General features: G+C 44.6%; 1 protein-coding gene across 12 annotated transcripts; it reads right to left on the bottom strand.

Annotated features, from left to right (window-relative positions):
• Positions 1-43: 43 nt before the first annotated feature.
• ELK4 (ETS transcription factor ELK4) lies at positions 44-23,222 on the bottom strand. Of its 12 annotated transcripts, XR_015705677.1 has the most exons (7): positions 22,903-23,221; positions 14,020-14,235; positions 11,678-12,601; positions 10,366-10,482; positions 5,076-9,163; positions 620-797; positions 44-355 (listed from the first exon to the last, which is right to left on the bottom strand). XR_015705677.1 is itself a non-coding variant. In XM_087761810.1 (6 exons), the coding sequence occupies exons 3-6, from the start codon at positions 14,224-14,226 to the stop codon at positions 9,065-9,067; spliced, it is 1,347 nt and encodes a 448-aa protein (XP_087617936.1). In that variant the 5' UTR covers positions 14,227-14,235; positions 17,685-19,111; positions 22,903-23,221; the 3' UTR covers positions 806-9,064. The 12 variants fall into 12 exon arrangements, 4 of the variants coding, with proteins under 4 accessions (XP_087617938.1, XP_087617936.1, XP_087617939.1 ...); XR_015705676.1 differs by having other exon boundaries at positions 44-797; XR_015705679.1 differs by lacking the exons at positions 44-355; positions 620-797 and having other exon boundaries at positions 806-5,200; positions 6,320-9,163.
• Positions 23,223-24,158: the final 936 nt, after the last annotated feature.

The following is a 24,158-nucleotide window of genomic DNA, read 5'->3' as shown; positions in this document are numbered from 1 at the left end:
CTTCCATAAAATATCTTCACAAGCTCCCAGGGCTGGGTCCGTAGAAAGACTCCCCAAAGAGCAGACTTGTAGAATTGAGTTGGTCTAGCTAAAGCTGAGTGCACATCAGGCCAAGGTAGGAAGGAGGTAAATGCAGTTGAATTTTGGGCTTAGCTCATCCCTGAACTACAGGCGCCCTCCTGCTTCACAGCCAGTGCAGGACATGCTGTAATTCTTCCCTAGCACCACAGGATGCCACTGCTACTCTCCTTGAGATACCCAGAATGAAAAAAAGCGCTGTACTGCAAAACCCATTTGCAGCAAAAAAACTCCACTGAATAGAGCCCTTCCCACCGTGACAGCATTCTCTCCATCCCTGCACAGAGGAAACGAGCACGAAACAATACAATGAGGGAGTTTATTTTGAAAGACATCTACTCAGATTACACATATATCACATCAGGGACTGTCAGCTACTAAAAAAATAGTATCTTCTTCTGTCCTTGCAGACTGATAATACGTAGCTAAATGCTACTGCATTTCTTCCGTTAAAAGTGTAGTTGGCAATTCAAACCTGCGCTTTGCTACCAGCACTACAGATAGAATGGGAAAGGAAATTTTCACCAGAAGAGAATAGTACCTGATTTGGCAAAAAGACTGTGCAGCACTACAAAGCTAGCACCAGCAGCTCCGCCTCCGTCCCCGTTCGAGCAAGATGGGAGCGCCTCTGCGAAGCGACGGGCGAGCTCAAGGTCTGCTGAACTCCCTGGTTAGCACAGGGCGAGCTGCCCCGCAGCTGTAACTTTCAATTTCCTCCACTGAAAAAACCAGTCAAAAGATCAGAAACTTTGTTAAAAATATTTATTTAAAAAAATACAATTGTTTTGCATGTCTGGTTGCACATAACTATTAACATATGATTGACTTGAATAATTTGCTACAATGCTTTTTTTAAAGCCAGCTTGCATTATACAAAGCAAATCCCTCTGTCAGTTCTTACATAAAATAGTTTTCTTTAACTATTCCCACCCCATTTTTAAAAAAGATTGCAATACATTGATTATTTTTTTTTTTTCTTTTTGCACAAAAACTGAAGCAATAGAAAAGTCACCTGATTTCTCAGGAAAGACCTTCATTATGTTTGAATAACAACTGCCAATACGCCACTCTTTAAAAGCAGCATTTGTTACTTTGAAGTGTCATTACAGTGCACCTCCTCCAAAGTAAGTTTTGCATCTTAGGACTTTGCCTCCAAATTGTATTCAAACCTGAAATGTGTTCAAATAACTGCATATCTGCTATAATCAAGTTGATCAGACTTTTTTCAATATGATATCAACATGACGAAGGTCTTCCTAATATGTTATCTTGGAAGGTTAAATAAAAGCAAATTTAGTAACACTGAACAATTGCTGAAAACTTTGGCTATTTATGTACTTGCATTACATACCAGCATTTTTTTTTTTTTTTAAACACAATGGCATTAAGATACTCTTATTATAAGGTATTATTTTCAAAAAAAGTTACACTGAGAAGCTATTCTCTCCCAGGCAAGTTTACCCAACTGTAACGAGAGCACCAAAGCGGTGTAAGATGACAGTTGTCTCTGAAAGACCGTGTCTAGAAAAAGTCTCCAGTGTAGGAAGGTAGACACTCACTACAACATAACTTGCTTTGTCTCTGGACTTGGTACTATGTATGTATATATATATATTAAATGCAGTTCTGTTCTGGAAAGAGTAACTGAAAATGTTATCTCTGCTGGTTTCAATGTAATTTTTACCACTGATGGTTCTACTGAAATTACAGGAAAGTAAAATGGAATCCATTGCAAAGTTAAAGAGTCAGTAAGTTAACCGACACGCTTGTCTGCTCAGTCTGCCCCAAGCGGAGAGGTCAGAGCTGCTCTAGTAGAAAGAACGCTGCAGCCATCATCTTGCCAATTTGCAAAGGACCCAGGTTAACCTAACAATTCAATTGTGGAGTAAACACTAAAGTCACTTTCCAAAACAGATGTGCACTTTAAAAATAAACAGAACAACTGTCACACCTTACCACAGCTGATTAGGTTGCTTAAGTTCTCTAAAATTTAACTTAAACTTCCCTCCCCTGCCTCCATCTGAGCCATAGACAAAAAGCTGCAAGGGCGAGATCCTCAGCCAGCGTCAGCCAGACCAGCTGCGGTGAAGCCGACAGATCCATGCCGATTTACCAGCTTTGGCATACGATTCAAATCTGCCACCAGCTCGCTCCGAGATTCTCAGAATTCCCAAGACAAAGCCTCGTGCTGGTTAACGATCCCTATTCAGAGTCGTTTCAGTCCCAGATTAATTCCAGCTGTCCTAATATACATTAGGGGAGACAACCACTATCCTTACCAGACGTTCTGCTAAAATTTTCCCATTTATTCATCTCTATTATTCAGAATATACTTCTCAGCTATAAAAACAGAGGGGAGGGAGATAAGCATTAAATGTGCTACTGTACTTATCACAAAACACTGTGACGTACATAAGGCCATCTGGTAACACTGCAACAGAATACAAACGATTTTAAAAGGGAGTTTTAGAATACAACTTTTTTTTTTTTTTTTTAACTACAATGAATAATCTCAACCCTGTTCACAGAGAATTAACGTTAAAACTAGTACATCATATATATAAAACTCTGTGCAACTGAACAACAGCAGAACAAAAAGTCAACACAATTCTATAAAGCAGTTTCAAAGCCTGAAGATTTAAGACATGCTAGCCAAAAAAACCACAACACATCTCAAGGAGCCTAGAGCAAACCCAGGTATTGTAACCCCCCCCGCCCCCAGCACACAGCACACACTAGGAACCATGCAGAGGCCGTCCTCAAAGCCTTCCTGTGTTCAAAAAAAGAAAAAAAAGGAAAAAAAAAACCCAAATAAAAAAAAAATATGGAAAACAACAGCTTCCAGTTATTAGTACAGCACTGCTGCATGTACTGCTCAAGGACTGAAACGGGCTCCGAACACAACGCCTTCCACCCTCCCCTCGCTGCACTGCTTACAGTTCATTCCGTGTCTCCATTAAAAGACCCCTGTTTTCCGAAGGTTCAGAATTATCCTGCTACACCCCCTGCCAAAACCCCTACTTTGAGATGAAAACCACCTGCAACGCATGGTCTCAACAGAGAAGCAAGTGTTTTAGGTAAAAAAGAAGTCCAAACTTTTGTTCCGTGAACATAAAACTATTCAAAGACACATTTAAGACACTTTTTTTAGAAGATGTGGCATACAACAATGTCAAAGATGCATTTAAAAATAACCTTTGGCAACTAATTAGTCCACACTGTGGTAAAATGGATGAATACTAAAAAAAAAAAAAAAGCCCCAAAAAAACCTCACCAGCGTGTGCAAACCATTTAAAAGTGGCAACTGCGCAGTGCAGTATTTGCTTTGCGTGTACACGGTTAGCGTTATTTATACAAATCTGGAAGCCAGACTCCGTGTACTGGACACACAGCCTCCCAGGCAGCGAGCACGCGAACACACGCACGGTCACATGGAGAGAGCTATTCCAGTCTCAGGTAAACGATGCATCTAAAAACAAGTTTTCAGCTCTCAAAGTACGCTTTCTTTCAGATATCTGGAATAGCTCCACGGTCGAAGTCTTCTACTACGTTCTTTGGGAGGGGGTAAACAAAAATAAATTCTAGTCAGTTTTACTTTTTTGAAAAATAATTTACCTTGCTATCCTGAAAGGGAAATACATTAGCATACACATTCAAGAAGAAACATTGGGCCCTGCCCAGTTTTCTTACCTTGCAGGTCACATTTTTTTTGCAAAGCATGGTTATGGTCAGCAAAGCTGCATCCTCCAAAAAGAATCAACCTTCTGCAGTGAACATATTGTCCCTTCTTTTTGTTTGTTCTTTGTACAAAGGCAAGAATAATATTCCTCAGTTCAAGATCCACTAGACACCCAAACCCAAAGCGTAACCTTTCTGCTTTAGATGGCACCAAGACAGCCAGGGAATTTCGACAGAAGGTCTGTTGATGATAGACGCAGAGAGCAGAAATACGGCAGCGCTGCCGTTACTGCAGCTTTGCAGCTCCTATACTCTATATCCTTATGACTGAAAGCGGGCTATGGAGAAAAGATCTGGTTCTTTTTTCAAAAATTCTTCTCTGCCCAGAATCAGCTTTTACGAAGGGCTCCCAGCACGGTCAATACGCGCAAGCAAAGTGGAACGCCATGTCCACAGATGTTGATCCAAGACAAAGCCTTTTGCAGTAATGGCCCTGACGGACTGTGTAAAACAACTGCCACTGCATTTTATCTTTTAATCTTCATCTGACAGCCTCTGATTTCAGCAGATCAGTGTTAGCATGTCACATATTAACCACCACTCAACTTGACGGCAATGGCCAACGGCTTCCACATGACGCAGATTTGCTAATACTGTTCAGACTGAACAGCAGCCATTGCCAATTACTGTTTTAATTAAAGACAAATCAAACCATAAAAATTCCTGTTTAGGCAAGACATACTATACCATACTAAAACATCCCGAATAGCTTCTAAGCAACGTGATTGCAATTCTAATGGATTTTCAACTTATCTGCCGGGTGTAAGATCCTCTGGGGCTTGGGCTGTTTGTTTGCAATACCATGCTCCGTGATTATCAAGACAAAATAAACTATCCATACCCTCGACCTCAGAGGCCAGAAGGTACGTGTATTTCTTACACAGAACTAAGGAACAAAACAGAACAGAATTGTTATGGACACCCAAAACTCAAACATCAAGTTTTAAAATACCTGTCAACTTTGACAATGTTCCTTAACTACTGATGTAGTTTATTTTCATAGCTGACAATACCAAGATATCCTCTTGATACAACACTGAGATGTGCCTTGTAAACAAATACGCATTAAAAATGGAAGAGGTTAAATTGTATAGTAAAACATGAGTACATACAAAAATGCTATAAAACAGTAGCAAAAAGTAACTAAAAGATATATGAATAAACCATGGGTAGCCAACGGACCGTCAGAACCGTAGGTTCTGACCTCAGCGCTAGAAAAATGCTACAGAAGTGGATCAGAACTCTGCGCCTGTGCTCACCTGAGAAACTGCATCAACGCGCTAGGCTAGCTCTTTCATCCGCTCTCGACCTGCAGAAGTTCTCGCGTGAAAGTTGAAGTCAGGAGGGAATCTGACATTAATGCATCTCACTGCATTTTGAGAAGCTGTGTAAGGGAAGATATGCACATAAGCAGCCTTCACTGTGGTTAAAATGAATACTACAAAACCCAAGAAGAATCTATTTGCTAGATGTCTGAGGTTTGAAAACGTATCAGAGGGAGAAATTATCCCAAACAAACCACTGAACAGCCAAAGCCTTTCCTACTATAATGCATGCTCCATTATACCAAAGATTGCATGGCTACTGAAGTCTTAGGATGCTCTAAGTTAAAAGAAGGAATTCTCAAATTCAAGGAATTTTATCACTTCCTGACCTATTGCAAAATGCAACTTGAATGTGCCAAAGACAGTGCATAGGAATTACATTCAGCCGTCACTGCTGAAGACCGAGTTCTGAAACAAGGATCTAGACTTAAGCTGCTGCTAAGAAAAAACAACACACATTTTCCTGCATCACCCTCATTGCTAGGATCACATTCTCTGAAAACAGGTAAGACAGAACAAGTATGGTTCTATAACCGTAGGGTATTATTAACATGTTTCTGCTTCCATGGATTGTTTCTGCTAGCAGCATGTGTTGCTAGTGGCATCCTGACAGTTCAGGATCTCAAAAAAAGCCAGACGTAGCACACACAGCAACAGCAGTGCAAGCTTTTCAACTCTGCAATACTATTATACAGCAGCAGTGACATGTAAAAGAGATTTCCAGAAGCAGGACAGATGTTCAGCTTCCATGCTCATCCAGTCTAATTCTACCACCATCTATGAATTAACCGATGTAAATATTATCAAGCATTCAACAATACCATGGCTACTTCAGCAACATGAATTGTAATGTAATAAAACATTTCTGTAATGCTGCATTATTATTTTTTTAAACCAACACGGTACTATACCCATATTACAGACTGCTAACATGATAATTAAAAGAGAGTCTATATTAACCCCCACCTTCCCTACACTAAGTTAAAAACAAGTTGCGACAAGCTGCAAACTGCTCCTGAAGCGAGTTAGTAAAAGTACCAGCAATTCACATAACCAAGCTCCAAGAAGTCACAGCGACACTGTGCTCTGTCAGGAATGTGATCCAAAAAAGCTGGCAGTTACATACTCGTTAGTAAATGTCTGTTTCATGAGGCAGCATATATACAAGATAATATTACCTTAAGTGACCTGAAAGTTGTAATGGAGAAAAGGTGAGCAAGCCTCTCCTCTCCCACCTCCTCCCCCCTTTCAGCTTGCTTTCCCAACTGCCTCCTGAGATTATAATCCTACACGGGACTTTTGTTTTCCTAGGCAGGCGCTTAAGAAGCAAAACCAATCCTCTTCTCAGTGCTCTCTGTCAGGACGTTGGATATTACCGGATTGAAACCAACACATACAGGCTGCATTTGCGTATTAACTTTCTCCGAAGAAGGCGTTCCCGAAGGTGAACGTGTGTCTCATCAACCAGCTACGGCAGTGCAATCGTACGAAGCTACCCGGAGAAGAGCATGAAACTGGGCCGAGCACAACTGGCAAGCTGTGTTAGCGTTTGGTTCTCTTGCATACCTATGCTGAAAGTGATACAGTTTACAAAAAATTAAGTGCATGTGTGCACATACACAACTTTTAAACAAATAAACTTGGCTTTTCTCCATAGGGGACAAGGAAAGGTAAGCAATTAAATTGCAAGTCTTTAGTGCTTATTAATTATTTTTAAGTTCTAATCCTAGTCTGCAACGTTGCTCTCAAGTCCACACACTTGGTGGGCATAAAATCGGCCAAGCTAAAACAACCATTAAAAGTGCTGCTATTTATATATAGCTATATATATTTTCTAGAGCAGACTCATAAGCCATCATGCAAACCAGAAAATTCCAGATGCCTGCTCTTAATTATGATCTGCAGCTTGCTTTCTGCATTTAAAAAAAAAAAAAAAAAGGTCAATATTGCACATTGTCATTTTAAGAGCCGCTGGCACAGGAACTTTATCCTGCATCTGCTGATGTCTAAAACGCGAAGCAGTATCGTGCCTCTGGCGTCACCGCACAGGAAGACAGTTCGCTACGCGAGCTCACTCCCTGCGATCTCCACCTAAAGACAGGCATACTCTTTTCTCCCACCGGGCAGGGGACTTTCTGGATGAACAATGCCCAAAAAGCAACTCCATTACACCCACCTGGCTCGGGCGTCATGTCAGGAACATACTAAGTGGTTTACATATTTCAACGCTAGAATACAGAAAGATAACGTTGCTGCAGTAAATTAAGTCTTGGGTATTGTCATACGCTTTAAAGTGAATTCAGAGTCTGCAAAAGTGGCAAAAGGGAAACTCTGGAAAGCTCGAGTTCACCACTTATCCGTAAGACAGGTGCAATATATACAGCGTACACTGTCAGCTCCTCTTGCTGTAAAGGTGCAATCTTCCTCTGCTCATTAAAACTTTGAAGACAGCCAGCGAGGATGCCAAAGGAAAGAGATGGTCTCCATCTGTTTTCTAGTGGGCATTTTATGGAGATTATCTTACGTCACCAACTCAACGTACGCGGTAGCAAACAGAAGTTGCTGCCTGACATGAGATGCCCGAGTGGAAGGGCACGCCGCCTAGCACCAACGGACCGAGACATCCAGGCTCTGAGGGGCTGTGAGAGGAGAGCCTCTCCTCTTTCATTCCTCAGTTCTCTTAAAAGGCCTCCTGAGGTGTAAAAATCTAACTACAAATTTCATTTCATCAGTGTTTCAAATGGCTCTGGAAACTAATCTTGTATTAATCCATACGCACAGCCGCCAAGAAAAGCAATGCGAGCGCAAATTTACAATAAGGTTGATACACCGTGGTACCCCTCTCAGCTAGCTGCACACACTCAGCCTAACTTATTTTGGGTCTGAGTGCTTCCTCAAATAAAAAAAGCAATAGATCTAAGCAAAGCTTGAGATAAGAGCTGGTAGAAGAGGAGCTTCTCCACTTCAACTGTGGGAAAAGAGCAGTAACGTTAATGCTCAGACGTTAGTGTTCTCACCCACCGTTTGGGTCTGAAACTCTAGCATCAGGCAGCGACCTCACCAAATGCAGACACACACTCAAAACCTCATGTAAAATCCACCGTCCTGCTAATCTTCTAGCAGTGAGATTACAGGCTTTGTAACAGGTCTCTGATACAAGAAATGTTTGGACTTCAGCATTCAAACTTTCTGAGAACTGAAAGGAACTAATCCCACCGTTCGTCTCCAGACCTTGCCTCCTCACCGAAGGGAGGGCAGGGAAGCATCCAGAAGCTATCCAGACCACTTCTCCGAGGGGCTGGACTGTCGGTATAAAATGCCATTCAAAAATTGTCCGTGTCTCAGTAACACAATCATTGAATATTCCTTGAAAATTTCTCCCTGCAAAAAGACAAGATGTTTTTACAGCAGAAAAGACGCGGGCTGTTTTGTTGCTGCAGAAGTTATCAGGCCCCAAGGCAAAGCCGATGCACACACCCCTTTCCCAAGCATTTCCTGGAATGCCAGCTTCGATCACGATTAGATTTCTTCTTGCCAAGCACAGGAAGCAGAAGAATAGAGGGTTTTTCCAAGAGTCCCAGAGAAAAGACTTCTCTGATACCGTTTACTGCAATCAGTGCAGACTCAGTTACTGCAACACCAACCGAAACTGCCTTTAACCATAGCGAAGTCTTCCAAACCAAGGAGGGAAGAGACGAGACGGAGCTTCAGCTCCTATTAAGGCGTTTGCATATACATTCCCAACCTGGGTCTTCAAAAAAGGGAATTTTGCAAAAAAAGGCATTTTATTTGGGAATGGCAAAAACTATGATTGTTGATAATCTCTGTGGAATTATAAATTGCTCATTTAAAAAAACATGGTTAAATATAAGTGTCATATCTTTCCCTTGCTTGCCAATATGTCCTTTCCATGAGTTCGTGTGCTATGTCTTCTGGAGATCAGGGGAAAATGGGCCAGGGGTAGAGGGTCCATCCAGTCCAGACAGAGTAAATGGGCCATGACTGTTCAGCACTGATGGAAACTAAGAGACAAAACAAAAATTATTAGGGAAGAGGCCATTTTAATTTACTGTTCCTCTCATACCTGTGCATGTAGAAGCTCCCCCAGGGAAAAAAAAGAACAAATACAAACCCAAAACACAACAACAAAAAAAACACCCAAAACTTTCAAAGAATCTTCTTGGCTTCCCCCAGGTAATTTACTTTTTAAATGCCACCACATCACAGACTGCACCAATCCAGCTATCACAACCAGTGCCGCCAGGAGGACCCAGTCTGTAACCTCTGCGCTGAGCTCCGCCTATGTCCTAAACTAATAAGTGACTTTAAAACAGGTTGTTGGGAAACCGGGGTCTAAATTGTTCCTCAGTTAATTATCAGCTATTTATAGAGAAAAACGCCCAATGCATTTTCAGACCTACTTGTTTATTCCCTATCCTCACGGTACATAGAAGCTACTTCCTTCATCTCCATGGAGATGACAGATATAAACCCAAAAGACAACTAGTTAAATTTTACCCTTTGCCTAAGCAGACTCAGGCAACAGATGTGGTTATTCCAGTTCCAAAGCGGAAGGTGAAGGAAGAGCATGAGTGATTACAATTAAAGGTTTGGGTTTTTTTTTTAATATAGGGGATTTTTTTTCTTATATATTAGTTAAACAAAAATATTTATTAAAAACAGCGAAGCTGAGAATTTCCAAACAACAGAAGACAGCAGAATATAGAGATCATAAAGAACTGTGCTACAGATTGCCCCAGAGATCACACACACAGTCTCCCTTCTTACTAGTGGTGAGATTTAATTAACGTCTTTCAACAGAAGCGACTGTTAACAAAACAACCAACAGAGTAGCAAAATTCAAGTTCCAGGAACATCTCAGCCAGTAAAGTTACAGGGAGGCAAGTTTTACAGAAAGGACAGACCTAAAAAAAAAATATATCTATCTCTAACTACAGCACAGACTTAATTTAATTTAATTTAAAACAGATTTAATTTAAAACATCTCTGAAATACCAACATTTACAATATACTTAGATAAAACTCGGTAAACACTAAAATTAAACACTCTCAAAAGCTAACATAGGGGATAGAAAACAGAAAGATGAGATGTATTTTGTTTCTACACCAGATATTTGGGCTAACTGATCCCTGCAGGTCTCTGAGGAAGGCACTGGCAAGAGTGGCTCCAAGAGAGAGGGTGGCTAAACTTGCTGGAACTTACCTGAAAGAGTGTATTAGCACCTTGCAACCTTGCAGGACTGAGGGGAGCGACTGGGCTTAGCGTACTCCAGAAGTGAATACTGGAGAGCAAGGGACTTGGGGTCAGCAAGATGGGAGTCTGCAAAACAGAAGACGACAGTCAGCTGCGCGAAGCCTGCACCGTGAGTAACGCAGAGCACATGTAAATCCAGCCGCTATCATCTCAGCTCCTACAGCTGCGGAGGGCTGGGTCCAAATTTCAGGAACTCCCATTCCCTCCTTCCGCCTCCTCCCACCTCCTTCCCCTCTCTTCAAACCCCGCAGCAGCAGCAGCAGCCATCCGCCGCTCCCTCCCCTTGCTGAGCAACTGGCCCTCTTTTCCCAACAGCTGCCAAATCCTGCTGTAACCTACAGCAAATTGGCTCCTCCTGCAATTCAGCATACAGCACCTGCAAGTGGCTTTGGAAAACTCAGTCCATGAATTTAGAAAGAGCAGACAGTGGGCACACGCGTGGTCTGGGTGACACTGACAATGTGAGCCACAACAAAAGACATTTACATCCAGCTTCTGAATATTCTGGATGTTCCAGGTTCACCGGCCAAACACTTCGAAGGGTGCCAAAAGAGCAGCTGCACTTGATTTTTTTTTTTCTGTCTTCAGCCATTGCAGTTTTCAATCAGCAGTTTCCTTACAGTTCACTCTAATTCCAATTTATTGTGGGAAAGAGATTAAATATATACAGAACAATTTAACAGCCTAGTTGGATTCAGTTCTCTTCCAAATTTTCCATGAGGCATAAAAGCTTTCCTCTCCCACACAAAGAGAACAACCAAATTAAGCAGCAGTTCTTATTGCTGTTAAGTCACAATACTCTGGTCTTAAGTAAATGGCTACTAAATGAAGCAAAAGAAAGCTGCTAAACAGACACCTCCGTGGGTCTCTATTTTTAAAGCACTTTCAGAATCAGCCCGAAGGGTAAGGGCAGGGTTTAGACTTTTTGAAATAATTCAATATCACCCTGGCAAGATTTACAAAGGAACCTGCTAGTGCTGGTTTGGGTTTTGCCTGCACACGCTGACACCGTACAGGCACGTACGGCTGACATGCCACTTGGGCACACTTTGGGGTGGAAGCTAATACCGATTATGAATAAAGTTTCTGTTTTATAGGAAAAATGGGAATGACATCCTGAGTTTCAGAACTCCAAATACAATCTACGAACTATTCATTTTCCACCTGCCTTCCCTTACTGTTTTAAAATATACCATAACCACTATTGTTACTAAAAAAAACCAAACCAAACCAAAAAACAACAGGAAAGTAATTAGGTTACCTGAGAGAAAAGTGCTGGAGTAAGAGAAGCAGTTGGGAGAGAAGGACTCAGAATCCCCAGTGGACTTGGATCGCTGCCTGTAATGACGAGAGTAGGAGCCAACTCCAGCCCTTTGGGTTTTTTAGATCTGGAGAGGTGATTGGCAAACTCCTTCTCCAGCACAGATGAATCCTGCTCTTTGGGCTCTGGGGATTGATGCTGAAGGCTCTGAGCCTGCTCCAGCTGCTGAGAAGCCACGGACTCTATGTCCGTGTCAATGTCCAGGTCAGGATTAGAGCTCAGCGGCGGCGACGTGGGCGTGGAAGGAACTTGCAGAGTGGGAGAAACTGAGGATATGGGTGGAGTTGGGGTGAAGCTGGTGGTTAAGTTTGGCAAAGGTGCTGGAGCTTCAGGGACAGTTAACTTGGGTAGAACAAGCGTCTCCAAGGTCTGGAGAGTTTCTTCCGATTCCATGGGAAGAGAGGATGCAGTCGAAGTGGCAGAAGCAGTGGAAGTGGCAGGGACCGCTGAAGTGGTAGAGACCAGGGGGACAGATGAAGGCTTTTTGGAGGGCATGGTTACAAACTTGATGACAGAGGGTGTTGGATCCTGAGCAGGTTTCTTCTCGGTCAGTTTCTCGGCTGGATTCTCAATCTTGATGGACCTGAAGAGTTTTACGCCGGAAGAGTTCAGGGAGTTCAGAGTAAAAGAGGAGTACAAGCCTGAGTGGATATAGTCATTGCGGCTGGAGGATTTAGCACATGACTGAGACTTCTCCTTCCCACAGTTTTCCACATCCTTTGGAGCACTGCTAACTTCCGCAAAACCAGTCATTTCAGGGTCTCCTTCTATACGGCCCACGACAAGTGGATCCATATTTAAAATCTCCGGGTAAGAAACAAACTTGTACACAAACTTCTTACCATTCACTTTTTTAATGATATTCTGTGGGTAAGAAGATATATATATTTAGGCCTTCTTCAGATTAATTTTCTTCCTACAAACACTGCCTAAAATAGACTGAGGAATTAGATAGTCTGTAGTCTTTCATCAAAAATTGCTTCTTTTTTCTTTTTTAAAAACACACTGCAATTCTTGCAATCCAGTTATGCTCCCAAAATATCATTTCCAGAGCTCACAGACAAAACACTAAAACAGGTGAGCTTAACCTGACATTAAATATACTAACAACAGCCTTAGAACTGCCAAGCAATTCTGTTGAACATGTTTTAAAACATCAGCTAAGAAACAAAAAAATACCCATTGCCCCAGTCAAAGATCACTGACCTGGGTACAGTAAGTGTAATCTAACAGGAGAACCTGCAGAATTAAGGCTTACAGGTTTGCAGAACTGAGAGCTAATACTTCAAATCAAACCACCTTTATTCTTAATAAGATGATTATAAAAGAAAATAAGTAGCTGAACTAGTCAGCAGAATGTAGGCTAATCAGCTATTTCAACACCACAAAATTGCATATGTCGAACTTGTTTTGCTCCTAAGTGAAATGCCACACACAGTTTGGACCTACGAAGATTCTTATTTATCGTACAATTGTTATTACTGAGACCTCTCAGTACAAAGCCAGATTTGTGCTACGCAAAAATAAACTCCAAGCAACATACCACCACTGACAGGCTCCTCAGAAACTGTGTTTTATTTTTTATCTCATACACTCACACAATAACAGTTGTGGGACAAATGGCTTCTTGAAACGAAGGTAAGACTCCCACACTGTGGTTCTAGCTCACCTTTTTGACACTACCTGTGCGCTAATGAAAGATTCCTGCAAATCGTTAGAAGACATTAGCTAAACAAGAGAAGCATCTTACTCTCCCGGACTAAACTCACTGACCACATTAGAGGTGCAATTCTGAATACACGGAGAAAAAGAAAAATACTTTGGGCTGCTTCACTGGAAATCCTTATTTTGATAGCCCCTTCGTAGAGACAATTGCAGCAAAGATCCCAAGGTGGTGCAATATTCACAATCTCCATCACCATAATCACTTTGTTGCTTAAACTGGAGTGTTGAGGATTTTAACCCCTGCTGGGGTGCATATTTTTGGAAGGGGGATTAGTATTCAATGACAAATTCGTATTAGCAAAGACATAAATCAAAGAAGATAACATTTTGCACAAAGCTATCCAGAACCTTATAAAATAACCACTGGGGAGGAAATGCAGCACAATGATAAACAAAAGAAAAAAGCCCTCGAAGCATAACCTAGTACACCTTACTTGAGTCTGGGAGACAGAAGTGACACCTATCCCCTTGAAGAGAACAAAAAAGGAAACAAAGCTCATTAGGCAGAAGCTGGTAAGATGGATAAGGATTTGAGGTGGATTTACGGACTTTGTTACCTTCACATAATAGTATCTGAGAGCACGGCTGAGTTTATCATAGTTCATACTGGGCTTGTTCTTGCGGATTCCCCAGAGTCTGGCCACCTCCTCTGCCTGCAGCAGTTTGAACTCCCCGTCGTTGGAGGTCCAACAGATGATATTCTTGTTCTGAGGCTCTTGGAGGAGTTGGAGGAGGAACTGCCACAGAGTGATAGCACTGTCCATAGCAGTAAGCTGAAATTCAGAAAGGCAGATAAGAGGCAACAGATTAGCAACAGCTCATTTTCTTCGTCTCCCTAGAAGGGGGTAATGGAGCAGAGATGTTATTTCCAAAGCCAGCAAGAGTAAAAATTATTAGTCACCAGTCATGAAAGATGTTCCCTGCAGAACAGAGAGGCTGAGAGCCAACTGCTGTCGTCTCCTCCCACATGTCAGTACTTTTCACATGGGTTATATTTAGCCTCATTTAACTAAATCAGGTCACTTTGGGTAAGTTGCAATGAGTCACTATCCAAAAAAAATTTTTCTAAGTTGTTCCATGGTCACCCACTCTGCCTTGTACTGCTTGATGAGAAACAGCTCAGGTGCACCCAGGTAAAAATCAAACCACCCACTCGCCTCCTCCTTTCCTTACCTGCACCCACCTCCACCCTCGCTATCTTTAAGGAAACAGATTGCAGATCAAGTAACTGCTTAAGTTACCTGAAGATGCCACAATGCAGAACAACGCAATTTTCCTTCAGTTCCCATTTTTACTGCCTCTTTGTAAGCAGCCTGCTCAATCAACCCCCAGCCTCCTCTCTTTCAAAACTCTGCTCTTTTCCAAATTTCATCCCTGTCTTTTCTAAGAGAATAAACAAGAACGTAAGTAAAACGATTTCAAACGCTGCCTTTGCTTTTCTTTTGATTCCTGTCATGTCTTACCTACATCAGTCATTTATCCTGAGACCTTCTAGGCCTAGTATCTGCCAGTTAATTCACGCACTTCCAGCCCGGTTTTCTAGCACTGAAGCTGTCGATGTATAAATTCATCAAGGACATACAAGGCAGAAGAGGTGACGTTTTTCCTTGACCGTACCTGACCACATGAAACAGTACTTCCACAGAGATTTTTAGGCAGAATACTAATAATCCCGTCTGCACAAGGAAAGTATAAGACATACTGTGAAGTAAACCAGGTAAAATTATATTAATTCAGTATCCCATACAGATTCTCTTATTCCAGAACAGAATGGCTTCTATCAATGCAGCTTAAACTTCTTCCAATGAAATAAAAACAAACCCAGCCACTGTGGAATAAGAACCATCATGATGAATTACACTAAAAATGTTTTGATGTGCGTAACTGCTGGATATTTTTTTCCCCTCTGCACAGTTAAACCACAACAAAGGCAAACCTAAAGAGTAGAGGGGTTTCCATCTGGGTGCATCTGCAGCCTGAGTGACTAAACGCTATCCACAAGCAGAAGCTACAAAACAGAGGCATCAAGTCCAACTTCAGCAGGCAGGACTCACGCCCGTATTGTTTGATGTCCGTGTACACGCAGGGATAAGTTTAAGATTCGTTGGGGACTGCCAGTTCATCTTTGTTACCAAAGCCTTTTATTCCAATCTCATTACTGCCCAGCACTTATCCAGCCCTATATAAGGAAGAGAACAGTCTACATGCCAGAGCTTCAGAATTTAGCCAGCCCTGTAAAAGGATTACTGCTGACAGTTTACACAGGACTACACATTCTTACTGAAATAAGGTGCCCTAGGGCAGGTACTTTTCTGGGCACAGCCCACTGCATTTAACCTATTTTTAAGAATACCTGCCTAATGGCACGCTTACGTGACTACACAGGGATGCTACATTGATCAAGTCAGTTAAATTGCTGCAATTACAAGGAACAATCTCAAAATGAAGGACACCCACACCACCTTGTTATGCTGGCCTAAGGTGCTTTCCTTGTTAATTACTGTATGCATACAGCTCCATGCTTGCCCAAATTAATTGCTTGGTACTCTAAGAAAATATCAGCTGCTGAACACTCTGCTTTGAGACTCTTCCCACATTGCACCCTGGCATGCCAGCTGAACCGTACGGGAACTCCGGGCCAGGCAACCACATTAAAACTCTTCCAGGACTTCTCCTCCAACTTGTATTCCCATTTGCCAATAACATTTCATATCTGCCTACTGGCAACGCAGAGGACGTGCACGCTGCGGAGCATCGCAAGCGGAGCCTCATTATCCTGTCAGGATGATGCACATGCATGCGGTGTTGTGTAGACATAAGGACTTGATTCTACCGTTCTGCAGAGCTGTCAATACTAGTGATATGTGTTAACAGAGAAAGAGCAGGAAAATGAAGTTGAGTGATTATTCCCACGCTACATTTATCTACAGCACTTTCAAAACCCATAAGCAGCACTGCACCAAATAGCGCTGACTGATGCAACGGGAGGCAATCACGTAGAAATTAGATTAGCAGCAGAATTTCAGAGCGGCAAAGGCTTTTTTTTCTCCTCCTAAAAATTCATGCAGATATCATCCCAGAATTTAAATGCTATTATTTCACTGGGCTGCTTCCCTTCAGTAAGAAGTACCTTGCCATTATCTCCAAGCCCACCAACCTCTACCACAGCCCAGCGTTACTGCCTAGGTCAGGGCTGGCTTTGAATCCAGCTGGAGACACACAATGCCGACAGACTGGCACTCTGACAGCACGGAGTTCAGCAATGCAGAGTACACATGGAGTGACCGAAATAACGGAAGAAACAAGATTTAAAAAAACAAAACAAAACAAAACAAAACAATCACCTTTCCCAGTGATGAGCCACGTTGTTCTGAGGAGCATTTACCAAAATAAAAAAAGAGTTCATGCTGCCTAAACCCCAAATACTGCAGCTTTCCAGCTGGAAGGATCCTTCTCCCAGGGGCAGAGTTACAGACTGTACTGGAGTGTCAGATTGATCAGGTTAGTACTGATGTTTCTGGCATTTACAGGCTTTAGGGTTGTCATGATTCTGTCCATCATACGGAGGATACACTGCCCAGCCTCAGCACCCTCTACTTTAAAAAAGTATTATGTTAGACACATTAAAAACGAGGTGGAGGAGTTTTGCTTTTTCCTTGGCTGTCGTAGAACAGGAGCAGAGCGCACTTTGGAATTGTTAATGGATAGGTTATATTGCATATGAGAGTATGAACCTCCCTTTATTAAGTATTTATTGCGCGCATCTACAGGAAACAACGGAGAGATACCTCAGTGGAACTGGGAGTACAGAGTTTTTCTGAAGATTATATACAGACAAAGGGAAGGCCAGAAAATAACCCTCCAAATCGGTCAAAGCAATGGGATCACAGGTGGATCTTGCCCCTTCAGAGCCCAGAAGTAAGCTGTAACTGGGAAAGGATAACACGTATACGGGAGACAACGTTGTATTATGAATCAAGACATCTCATTTAACTTTTTTATTAAAGTTGCTTTGAAACGGCATAAGAATACATCAAAGAACTGTTGCTTCTTCAGGAAAAAGCAGAATAAAAAAACATCACACAAGATGTAAAATTAAAACCAGTACAGGCGAGATGAGCACGTCTCTTTGTTTACGAAGAACCAACTAGCACATTAAAAAGGTTCTTCCTTCTTCAGCACCTGGGGCAGAAGGCGGCTGACGCCTTTCACAAGCCTTTACCTTGCAACCACAGGGACTGCGCAGCGGTTCGGGCTCCTTCTGCTATCCGTGTTTCGCAGAGCATCTTCGGCTGCTGTGCAGCAGCTGGCACGGGGGGGACCAGCTGTTACAGAGGCTCCCGTCCACGCCACAGACATTGGCAGGGCCACGTACTCAGTGTTCCCCTCCTTCACTGACACTGGAAGGAATTCAGCAGATCCTCTTGTCCTTTTTATTCAGACATACAGCAAAACCCACACTCTCCAGAGATGTCACAGGCCCATTAGTGAGAGAAACTAAAGAAATCAGGATGAGGACAGGAACCCGCTGTCCCGCTCCTACTCTACACTAACAATGGCGAGATGTTACTTCTCTCATGATTTCTAAATAGCATTTCAGCTTCTTCCAAAACTACATCTCTCTTCATGAAAAGGCATCAATCTCCTAGCACAGCTCCCTGTCAGCACAAAAAGCCTAGTAGATGGATTGCTTTTTCTTCAAGATGAATACACCAATAATTACAAGCACACCACTGCAAACTGTCTTTTTGCTGAAGGTTATTTTCCTTATAAGAGTCCACGGAGAAACAAAAAGGTCTCATTTGAAAAGACAATGAGGGAATTAGGCAGAGGCAACACTGCTGCTTATGACGACGGCCTTTCCACTTCTGCACCATTTGAGTACAAGGAAAAAATAGTTGCTAGAGGCAGAGGGCAGTTATACTTTGTAATGAGTATGCTAAAATAGAGCACTATTATTGTCTTGAGATCTTCTCTGACGCCTACGGATGACCCTTGAAGTATACTGAGTAGCTGACAGAATTTGGCTGCAGTACTCTAAATACAAGCACTGCAAACTTGAGCTTTCTCATGTTGCTGCAGCTTCGTCTGAGGTTGCTGTAGCTTTGTTTGAGGCCTTGACTTTACAAAGCCTCGAGTTTACAAAAAACACGAGGACACGAGATATGTATCTTCCCCAGTGACTTCTCCTCATGCACCTGTGCCACAACGCGCTCCTCGCAATCCATTTGCTTACAGAGCCTCAAGGCTTTGCATCTTCTGCGGAAGGAGCGTGCGCAATCGCTGGGTGGCACAGCAGACAGGAGGAACGGTTTAGGAACTGGCATACGGTAATCTCTCCCGTGGCCAGCAGCTATACTTAACGATTGCAAAACAAACTCGAGTGTTCATCCCTTAGTGCTCAAGAAGGAGAGGGACACCTCGCGATGCCCCAGCGAGGCAGGAGCCAGCCAGGCCCTGAGAAGGCAGCAGAGGCAGGACCGGGGGGCTCTGTCTTCAAGGTCTTCTGGCAGGTTTCCTCTGCTTTGACCCAAGACCAAGAACAGCTCAAGTCATCCTTCACCTCCATTTGTTCCAACAGCCTCTTGTAAGCATCTGCAGCCTGATGACTTCTCCAGATGGACTGAATGAAGCAGTCAGGTCTACGGCCTTGTCAGAACCCACACAGAAACGAAGGACGGTGCAAAGGAAAGAAAGGATGTCACACAGGCGTTACACAGTGAGGACAAAATCATCACTACCACGTATTTAAATGGCAAGTTACAGCTGTCCGGGTATTTACACAGAAGTGATGTCTCAAAAGATGACTCTGGAAGCAGCACAGAGCAGAGGTAAACACACAGGGTGACACAGAAATCTCTTCCCAAATCACAAACACCTTGTTAAAAAAAAAAGAAACAAAAAAAGGCAGCAACAGTAACTTAGAGATGGTCTTGGGCACCTCACACTTAATGACGCAAGCCAGATGTTCAGTGGGCCAGCAGGTGAGCAAATCTTAATTTTTCTTACACGATTTTCTTTACATTTTCCTTACACAATTCCAGGAAAGCCGGACTTGCTGTGTATACAGCACATGTGCGCTCTGCACACGCACAGCAAAGCTGAACTGTTAAGACTTTACCATGCAAAACTATGCCCATGGTTTCTGAATAGTTTAAGATGGCCACGGTGTGTGAACAGCGGGAATTTGTAGACAATAACTCCTGCAATGTTGTGCAATACTCCTGTGGACACAAGGCCTTAGATAGTTGTTCCAGGAAAATAAACAGAATAACTTTGGTTGAAGGAGATTTTTGGAGGTCACAGATCCAACTTCTTGTTCAAAACAGGGTTCACTTCAAAGTGAGATCAGGTTTGCAGTGTCTTTGTCCAGCCAACTAACTAACTAAATAAATGGCTGCCCTATTCCTTTCATTTTAGTAAAGGAACAAAGAGCTATAACGTTGCTGATGAAGTATCTAATTAAGTGGTTATCAACACATAACCAAGCAACAATTTCATTAGCACAGCACTTAAAATATCCCATTACTAATAAACCTTTCATAAAACATTTTCAAGCTCCTGAGACTGTGATTCACCTGAACTAGTACTTTTAGGATTTTATCAGTTTTGATTTATTTTAGAAAGAACCTGCTGCCCAACACATATGAAACCTACTGTCCAAAAACCCGCCTCTTCAGGGTGCTAGTATCTAGCTACTGACGTACTCTGATGGGGTGGGAAGCGTGTAAGGTATTCAGCCCTTTTCCAGAATACACACAGCATTGCAAAAGCACTGTCACTATCGCTCGTTTTGTTAGCTCACATCCCAAAGACAGGTGATTTGCCAGTTAAAAGCCTGTTATATGTGTAAAATAAAGTTACTATTTACAAGAAACTAAACTAGAGACGCAGACTTTTACATCTGCAACACCATTGTTAAAAAATTCCAAACCCTGGCAGCTTTCCAAGTAGTAACGAAATTATACCTTCTCTAATAAATACTAAAATCAGGTAAGAATAAGGAAAAAAACCACCCTAGACTCCAAGAAATTCTTGTCTTCCCCTTGGCTCTGGCATTCACTGCACCGTTGTTCCCAACCCAGTCAGGAAAATCAGCTTGTTCCGAAGGAGAAGCCGTGTTACCGAGGCAGGAAGCTCCTTGGAAGGAAATGCTGGAGGATGTCCTCATGATAAGAGCTGCTCCAGCATTCTAATTGCCTAATCCCACTCCAAGTTTGACAGTTGTATTTACTTAAAACAGATGCTGCAATAAATTTTGGGTTCTTGGCTCAAAAAATAAGTTACTTTACATGAAATTAAGGTGTTAGCAAATATGTGGGGTTTTAGGAACAATTTGTTTCAGTTTCTTAACGCCTATCTGAGAAAGGATTATTTCCTTTTCAAGTAAGTATTTTCTAGTATTCTCCACCTTTCAGATCCCTGAGAAAACCTTTCTGTACTAGCAGAAAAGCAACAGAAGACAAGCCCCAAGGGAGAACCGTGCCATCAGGATTCCCATCGTACTTACAGCTGCAGACTCAAGTTGGTAGAAGCAGATGAGCCAAACTGCTTTTTGGGTTTTTTAAATCTTGATACAGAGACAACGGTGCCTGCTTTATTATTTAATATGGTTTTGACCAGCACGCCCTGACACTTAAAAACATTTTAACCTGTTTGAACATGGCCAGTAAGGGGGACTTCAAAGCACAGTCTTTGTACTTACTGCAGTTGGTGCCATCATCCGATCCCCCATCCTTGGGTAAGGATGACTGACGCCCCAGCGCAGCTGCTTTTACAGACAGCAGACCTCATTTCCCTGCTTTACCGTACTTTGATGAAGAGTCTCCCTTTTCTACCTCTCCTTTTATAGGATAAGAGACCAAAGAGAACATAGGAAGGTTTAGGACAAATAGAGAGAATGGTAAACTTCAAAAATGAAACACCTTTGATCAGTTACTTGGTTTGTTTCTGACGCTGATGTGATTGTTTCCGAGTAAGCCATAACAATACTTATTTCTGTGGAAGCTCCTCTTTAAGTAGATTACCCTCACTTCCTCCTTATCTGCCACCACAATGGGCCGAGGGAAATGTTTACCAACAGCAGATTAAATTAGCTTCAACGGGCACAATGTGTCTGCTGAAAGTAAAAGCATCCCTGTTTAAGAGTAAGGGGTCGGGTCTCCCCATCGCGCTGCGGAGTAAACCCCGAACAAAAGGTTAAACGCTTTATGTTGATCCTAACTTTATTACGAAAAGGAAGTCTCATTTAAGATGGAAAAGGTTTCCTTTAATAATGTTTATAATACACTCAGCCTGGTTGCTATGACGATGGAACAACTATTCTCTACAAACAGGCGCTAAAACCCTAAAAATAAACAGGCCGACAAAAATCACGAACACGCAGCTTTGTCAGGCAGGCTGTGCCTGGTGCAGGGATCGTGTTTGTTCTGAATATGATGAAGATAAAGAAATGCTAATGACTAGATTCTGCACCCACTGAAGGGAGCACTCGCCTACAAAGCGATTCCTGTATTTCTCAGGAGCTGCTACTTAAAACCGACACCGCTGAAGCCAGGACTCTGGATTCCCCCCCCACACGGGCAGCAGAACCACGGAGATTGTTAGAAGTTTGACTGCGAAAATAAGGTGAGTATTGTGGAAGTAATACATACGTACACGTATATGTGTGTGTGTGTATGCATATATGCATACAAAATAATAAAAGTGTAACAGCATGTATTTGCATACTTTCTCCATGGACTCACTTATTGATGTGGGTAAGCATCCACCCATTTCACAGAGAGATGAGTACGTAAGTATTAAAAAAAAAAAAGTAGTAGAAGAGTCAGGAAGAAAAGAAAAAACCAAAACAAAACGCAAAACAAGGGCTCGCTCCCGGCCTCTGATCCAGCGGCGAGGAGCGAGCCCCTCCGAGCTGCCCCCGGAGCGGAGCTCAGACCCGAGCCCGGCACAGGCGAGGGGCTCGGGGGAGGCTGCCCCCGCCGCCAGCAGCGGCTCCGGAGCGGAGCAGCGACAGGGAAGGGCCCCGGGCACCCGCAGATCAAAGTCCCGAAGAGGCTGCCTCCCTTCCAAGCCGTCGCTTTCGATTCCCGGGGGCCCCGGGCCCCCTCGCACCTCGACCCCCGCCCACACGGGCACCCCCCCGGCCCCACGCAGCAGCACGGGGGGCTCCCGCAGCCCCGTCCCGGCCCCTCCGCCGAGAGGAGCCCCCCGAGGCGGCGACTTCCCGGCGGCGCCGCCAGCCCCCGCCTCTCCCGTCCCCTCACAGACCGCCGGCCCCGGCTGCGGCCCCCGCCCGCCCGCCCCGGGCCTCCTCAGCCCCCGCCGCTCCCTCCCCCGCGCAGGACGGAGCCCGTTCGCTCCCGGCCTAGAAGCCGCCCCGCTGTGCCCGGCCGCCGCGGTCGGGCCGGGCCGGCCGCCGGGCCGCCCCCACTCACCGAGGAGGAGCCCCGCCGGTCCCCGGGCGTCGCGGTCCCCTCGCGGCGGGCAGGTGCTGGGAGCGGCTTCCCCCGCCGCCCTTCATGGCCGGGCGCCCGCCGGGCGCCGGGCCCCCATCCCGGGCGGGAGGAGCCAGGCGAGCAGCGAAGGGCAGCGGTGCGGCGGCGGGGCGGAGGGGAGCGGCGGCGGCCGCGCGTTACATGGCGGGACGCGGAGCGCTCGTCCCTCCGCCGCCGAGCCTCCGCGGCCGCCGTACCCCACACTTCCGCCCACGGCCCCGCAGGGACGCGGGGCGCCCGCCCGCGGCCCCCAATCCCCGCGCGGATCGGGGGCGCCGCCGACCAATGGGCCGGCGCTGCCCGCCCACCGCTCGCAAAGCCCGCTGGGGAGTGTAGTCCGCGGGGGCCTAGCGCCCGCCCGGGCCGCTCGCAGCCATGTGCCCGCGGCCCGGCCCGGCCCGGCCCCGCCGGCCCCCGCGGCCCGGTGCAGGTGGCCCCGGCCTCCTGCCGGGAGCCCGCGGCGTGGGCAGCTCCCTGCGAGGCGTTGGCCTCGCCTGTCACGAATAAGACGGAACCGCCCGCCCGCGCTGGGCTGCGCAGCCATGGGGAAGAGAGGGGAAGGGGCTCAGGCTGGAGCGAGCTGCGGGAGATTAAAATGTTTAAAAGAATTTTAAAAAAAATATTTTTTAAATTTTTATAAGTATAAATAAAAAGAGAAATCCCGCAAAACGGGGGAGGTTATCGGGCAAAGGGAGGTGAAGGAGAGGGGACGCCCCAAGGCAGCCGCTCTTTGCGCTCCTGTAAGCGGAGCTCCCTGCTTTTCCCTATACCGAGAAACTCGCACATAAAAATATTTCTGCCCAGGAGAAAGGCTCTTCCACCCGCTCGTGTCCTCCCCGGGGAACACGGCAGCACCAGGGCACTCGGTTGAAGGAACCCACCTGGATCATTCCTGGCAGGAGGCCGCGGGGATCGGCTGGGGCTTTGGGGATGTTCCCTGTTCCCGGGTCTTTTCCATGGCTCACCCCATCCCAAGGCGCCGGTGGCAAAGGCACGCCGCCTTCGCGCTCCCCAGGGCGAGCGAAGGCAGAGGCGATGCCGGGCTCGCTGGGGAGGCTGCAGACCCAGCGAGAGCCTTAATCACGCTGAAGCTCGTTAAACTCGCGCTCAAGTCCCCAGCAAAGTGCTCTGCCACCGCCAGGTACTGGTTATTGCCCAGGTGCGCTGCCGTGGCCTGCGGATGAGCAGTCTCAGTC

The sequence above is a fragment of the Nipponia nippon genome, unplaced genomic scaffold (assembly GCF_047370975.1).
Source record: "Nipponia nippon isolate SJK-2023a ecotype South Korea unplaced genomic scaffold, ASM4737097v1 scaffold_25, whole genome shotgun sequence".
Classification (NCBI taxonomy): domain Eukaryota; kingdom Metazoa; phylum Chordata; class Aves; order Pelecaniformes; family Threskiornithidae; genus Nipponia; species Nipponia nippon.
The sequence above is the reverse complement of the archived record's forward strand: the minus strand, read 5'-3'. Positions and strand labels throughout refer to the sequence as shown.

Excerpts from the sequence above, each read along its gene's own strand:
- ELK4 (XM_087761813.1), bottom strand. The coding sequence starts at position 14,226 with ATGGACAGTGCTATCACTCTGTGGCAGTTCCTCCTCCAACTCCTCCAA. Across the intron at positions 12,602-14,019 it reads TCAGATACTATTATGTGAAG|AATATCATTAAAAAAGTGAA; the intron begins GTAACAAAGTCC and ends TCTTACCCACAG. Across the intron at positions 8,523-10,365 it reads GTGCTAATACACTCTTTCAG|GGAGAAATTTTCAAGGAATA; the intron begins GTAAGTTCCAGC and ends GTCTTTTTGCAG.